Source organism: Saccoglossus kowalevskii, chromosome 4, assembly GCF_978046115.1.
Source record: "Saccoglossus kowalevskii chromosome 4, keSacKowa6.1, whole genome shotgun sequence".
In the NCBI taxonomy this organism is placed as follows: Eukaryota; Metazoa; Hemichordata; class Enteropneusta; family Harrimaniidae; genus Saccoglossus; species Saccoglossus kowalevskii.
The window spans coordinates 39102338-39107763 of record NC_140644.1 but is presented as its reverse complement, the minus strand read 5'-3'; the positions used below and the strand labels follow the sequence as shown (position 1 = coordinate 39107763).

General features: G+C 34.6%; 1 protein-coding gene across 1 annotated transcript; it reads left to right on the top strand.

The window, feature by feature from the left end:
* Window positions 1-2456: 2456 nt before the first annotated feature.
* On the top strand, window positions 2457-3829 carry LOC146747401 (uncharacterized). Its single transcript, XM_085498424.1, has 2 exons — window positions 2457-2710; window positions 2809-3829. The coding sequence occupies exons 1-2, from the start codon at window positions 2457-2459 to the stop codon at window positions 3827-3829; spliced, it is 1275 nt and encodes a 424-aa protein (XP_085354550.1).
* Window positions 3830-5426: the final 1597 nt, after the last annotated feature.

The following is a 5426-nucleotide window of genomic DNA, read 5'->3' as shown; positions in this document are numbered from 1 at the left end:
TATTGTTATTGTTGGAGGTTATAGCTTGGCATTATTTAAAACAGTACATGGTAATTATGCTATTTTTGATTCACATAGTCATGGACCAAATGGATTGATACACCCAGAGGGTAGAAGCATGTTGAAGTGCTTTCGCACACTGTCTGATCTTTTACAGTTTTTGTTTGCCCTATTTGATAGCTGGCATATTGCAAGAGATGAGGCATTTGATCTTCAAAGCCTATCAATCTCTTGTAAAGATACAAGTGCACAGAATTTATGATCAAGCTGCAACAACACCCATTAAGTTAAAAAGAAAACTTACATACAAGACAGCTGTAGTACAACAGAATGTGAGACCAATGGCAGTTTTTTGTGCTTTACATTATCTGATCCAAAAAGATCTGTATAAAAATGCAAACATAAATATTGAAAACTGCTGGTTACAAAATATCAATGAAATTCAAAATGCAACGAACCCTGAAAATAATAGCGATGATGTTGTTGATGGTAGTGGTGGTGATGATAATAATGATAATGATGATGATGACACATTCAGTGAAATAGACCCTGATGAAAATACTGTAGGTAACCAAGATACAATGCTGGACGAGGAAAACATTGATAGATACAAAACATTAACATTTGCACCAGGTGAAGGTCAGACTCCATTAAGTTTATTTCAAGATAAAGATGCTGAGGCTTTATGATTTCCGAGAATATACTGTGGTGAAAGGCGCAAGTGTGATGAAAGATACTATAGTGATATTTGTAAATGGGAACTTCGTGCCAAAGATCGTAGAGTGGCAAACAATGTACCTAATCTATTTTTCAAAGCTAAAAGGTTACAGATTAAGCAAGTTGCAGACAAAGGAACTCTTGTTATGAAAAGAGTACAGAGTACGGGCAAAACATATACTGCTGATCAGATGCTCAATGAAAATACACGAAATGATATAGCAAAGCTCAATGAAGGTTACAACATTTTCCGCACAATAAGAAATTCTCCACCATATTTAGATCACTGTAGAAAAGATATTATGGCATGCATACGGCAGCTTTGTTTACCAACATGGTTTATGTCATTGTCTGCTGCAGATACAAAATGGAATGATTTAATTATAATGTTAGGAAAGTTGATTGACAAAGATTACACAAACGATTTATTGGAACAAAAGCTAACATGGAATGATATTACAAGGCTTGTTAGCTCTGACCCAGTCACATGTGCTAGATACTTCAATGAAAGGGTGCAGCAGTTCATTGAAATTGTACTGAAAAGTACAATTCAAGACTATATATACAGAGTAGAAATCCAGCACAGAGGATCTTCTCATATACATATGCTAGCATGGGTTAAAAATGGAAAAGCTAAATGCAGATTTGGATTTCCAATGCCTCCAATGTCAAAGACAACTATTTTAGAACCTTACGAAGGTGATGAAAGAGAACGCTACATGGAATTGTATGACAAAATCAAACAAAAACTTGATGATGTGAAAGATGATTGTAATATGTCTTTTGAAGATTTCATGCATACCCTTGGGTGCACTGAGGAAGATTATCTAAAAGCTATTCAAACTACAATTAAAGGTCCAAAAGTTATTCTGAAAAAGGAAAATCTCTGAAATAAGAATTAATCCATATATGAAATTATTACTCGGTGCATGGAAAGCAAATCATGGCATTCAGTTTGTACTTGACCCCTATGCTTGTGCAATTTGTATAACAAATTATATAAGTAAAAGTGCCAAGGGTATGAGTACATTACTACACAATGCATGTAAAGAGGCGAGACAAGGTAATGAGGATATTCGACGTCAAGTACGCTTTATTGGAAATCAGTTTTTGAATGCTACAGAAATATGTCTATTTAGCATTACAACTGCCTTTGATTAAGAAAACACGAGAAGTCGTATTTATAAACACTTCAACTTGTGAAGATAGAACACATTTGCTTAAAAGTGAACAATAACTTCAGAAATTACCTGGAAACTCTACTGACATCTATTCCTCAGACAAAATTACACGATATGCTATGAGACCAAAGCAGCTAGAGAATTGGTGTTTGGCTGATTATATATCGAAATTGAATGTCCAGTATCCTAGATCATTACAAAGCACTCATCCTTATGATGACAATCATGATGATGATATTGTTAATGAGGTTGACATGGATTTTGAAGATATGTCAGACACTGGTCATGATTACTCACAACAAAAGATAAATATTCTCTAATGGAATAAAAATAAAATCGAGGACAAATCCTAGAGTTATCCGTTATGTTCGTTACAATGAAAAAGTTGACAAGGAAAATTACTGTAGAGAACAGCTGCTCTTGTTCTATCCATGGAGAAATGAGACCAACAATTTGCTTGGCAATTATGATAATTATTTGGCCCAATATGAAAATAAGAAAAGACACATACAGATTGCTAAACGAAAATACTTCAAGTGTAAAGAGCTAGACAATGCTATGCAAAGAGCAGAAGCTGATGGGTTTTCAAATGAAGGCATGCAAGATATTGCGCCAAGCAATGTTCAACAAGAATGTGATGATGAAATAATGGGTAACAATGGAAGTAGTAACTTTGCATTTTTCAACCCATCACGAACTGTACAGCAACAAAATTATGATATTGCACAGGACATTGGAGTTCCTTCAAAAGTTAGTGATAATCTGTTGAAAGGATCCATGCCAGACTGTGCATATCTTGACATTATCAGAATGTTGAATATAAAACAAAGGGATTTTTTTCTTCATGTTACTCATTCGATAAAGGCAAATAATACAATAATAATATATTAATAATATAATAATATTTAAGAATTTTTCTGACGGGTGGTGCTGGAGTAGGCAAGTCTGTTTTTATAAGAGCACTCTATCAAGCACTGCATAGATATTACATATCACAAGATATTGATGACTTAGAACACATCAGAGTATTGAAGTGTGGCCCAACCGGGACTACAGCATATAATATAGAAGGATACACTATTCATCATGCATTTGCTATTCCTGTACAACAGAAGTTTACAAAATTAGGTGCTGAAAAAGACAATGCTTTGTACAATAAATATAAACACCTGAAATTTGTAATTATCGATGAAATTTCTTTAGTCAGCAATGAATTGTTCAGGAGATTTGATCAACGTTGTAAACAGATAAAGAGAAATGACACTCCATTTGGTGGTCTTCATGTCCTCCTTGTGGGTGATTTATTCCAATTGGAACCTGTATCAGACACATGGATTTATAAGAACCTTACTCAGGGTCATACTGCACTTGCAACACATTTTTGGAAAGAGTACTTTATAATGTATGAACTCACCGAAATCATGGGTCAGAAAGATGACCAAACATTTGCTCATCTCTTGAATAGATTAAGAGAAGGCAATCAGACTGAGGAAGATATCAACATCTTAAAATGTAGAATTGTAAATGCCACAGATCCTGACTATCCACATACCGCACCGCATATGTTCAGAACAAATAATGAGGTTAATATATACAATGAAACTGTTTATGATAAAGCAGCATCTGAAAAGATAGTTGTATCAGCTTTGTCAAGTGTTATTGGAGATGTGGGTGATGAAGTTAAACGAGTCACCCTGGGTCACTTGAATAATGATAAAAATCATACTACACATCTAGAAACAGGCGGTCTTCCAAAAAAGCTAAAGCTATCTGTTGATTTACAGTATGGTTATACAGTTAATTTAGATGTAGGAGATGGATTAACAAATGGTGCAACATGTATTCTCAAACACATTGAATTCAAAGAAAACACTACCAAACCAGCCATACTTTGGGTCAAAGTTATTGATAACAAAATTGGTCAGAACTGAAGACAAAAATACAAATGTTTTTATAGAAGATCTATTGACAAAAATTGCATACCGATATTTGCCATAACACGAACTTTTCCTGTCCACCGTGCACATGTTACAAGGCAGCAATTTCCACTATGTCCATCTGCAGCAAGAACAATTCAAGGATACACCTTGCCTAAAACTGTTATAAATATGGGTACAAGAAAATTAACACAATCTCACTATACTGCTTTCAGTGGAGTAACAAACTTGAATAACTTGCACATTCTAGAGTTAAATGAAAGTAAGATTTCTATTTACCCATCTACAACAGACAAAATGCACAGACTGCGCACAGAAAGAAAACTTTGTTGTAATTATATGCCAGTGTACGATATGCCTGATAGTAAACATAGAGTAATCTTTAACAACATACGCTCTCTCCATAAACATTTTAAAGACATCAAACCTGATCAAAATTTCATTGCTGCATTATATGTATTGCAGAGTCTCGTTTAATTCAGAGTGATGATATTGAAAATTATGCACTTGATGGATTTCATGATGTCAAGAAATGATCAGAAACAAGAACATCCTACTCGACCACCTCATGGACTAGCTATATATATATTAAAACAAACATATAATATTCTGTCTGCAAGCCATTATTCCACTAAAGATATTGAATTTTCATGTTTGAACATTCAATCTGATGATGCAAGATCACTACAGTTAATTGTTCTATACAAGGCATTTTCCTGCACTGCTGACAGTCTTAAGAAAAGGTCAATATTATTACAGATTTTATAGATCCAGCAAATTCGTTTTTTGATCATTGGTGATTTTAACATTAATGCTGCAGCTGCTGAAAACAGAGCATTGATACGATCATTGGAGAATTTGTTGCAATGTAATCAACTCATCTCAAATGCAACTACTTTATGGTACCACAATTGACCTAGCATTTAGCAATGTTAAATGTACAACTGGTATAATTGATTCCGTTATATCTGACCACACGTTGATTACAGCACAGTTGTAAGTATCACTATCAGCTGCTATGTACAACATCCAGATACAGATATGTAAAGAACTATGCCAAGTACAATGTGACAGATATGTAAAGAACTATGCCAAGTACCATGTGACAGATATGTAAAGAATTATGCCAAGTACCATGTGACAGATATGTAAAGAACTATGCCAAGTACCATGTGACGGATATGTAAAGAACTATGCCAAGTACCATGTGACAGATATGTGAACAACTATGCCAAGTTCTATGTGACGGATATGTAAAGAACTATGCCAAGTACGATGTGACAGATATGTAAAGAACTATGCCAAGTACCATGTGACAGATATGTGAACAACTATGCCAAGTACCATGTGACGGATATGTAAAGAACTATGCCAAGTACTATGTGACAGATATGTGAACAACTATGCCAAGTTCTATGTGACGGATATGTAAAGAACTATGCCAAGTACCATGTGACAGATATGTAAAGAACTATGTCAAGTACCATGTGACAGATATGTGAACAACTATGCCAAGTACCATGTGACAGATATATAAACAACTATGCCAAGTACCATGTGACAGATATGTGAACAACTATGCCAAGTTCTA

What these genes read in the sequence shown, in the direction of transcription:
- LOC146747401 (XM_085498424.1), top strand. Translation starts at nt 2,457, where the DNA reads ATGCAAAGAGCAGAAGCTGATGGGTTTTCAAATGAAGGCATGCAAGAT. An exon ending in TATCTTGACATTATCAGAAT is followed by an intron (nt 2,711 to 2,808) that starts GTTGAATATAAA and finishes ATAATATTTAAG; the next exon opens with AATTTTTCTGACGGGTGGTG.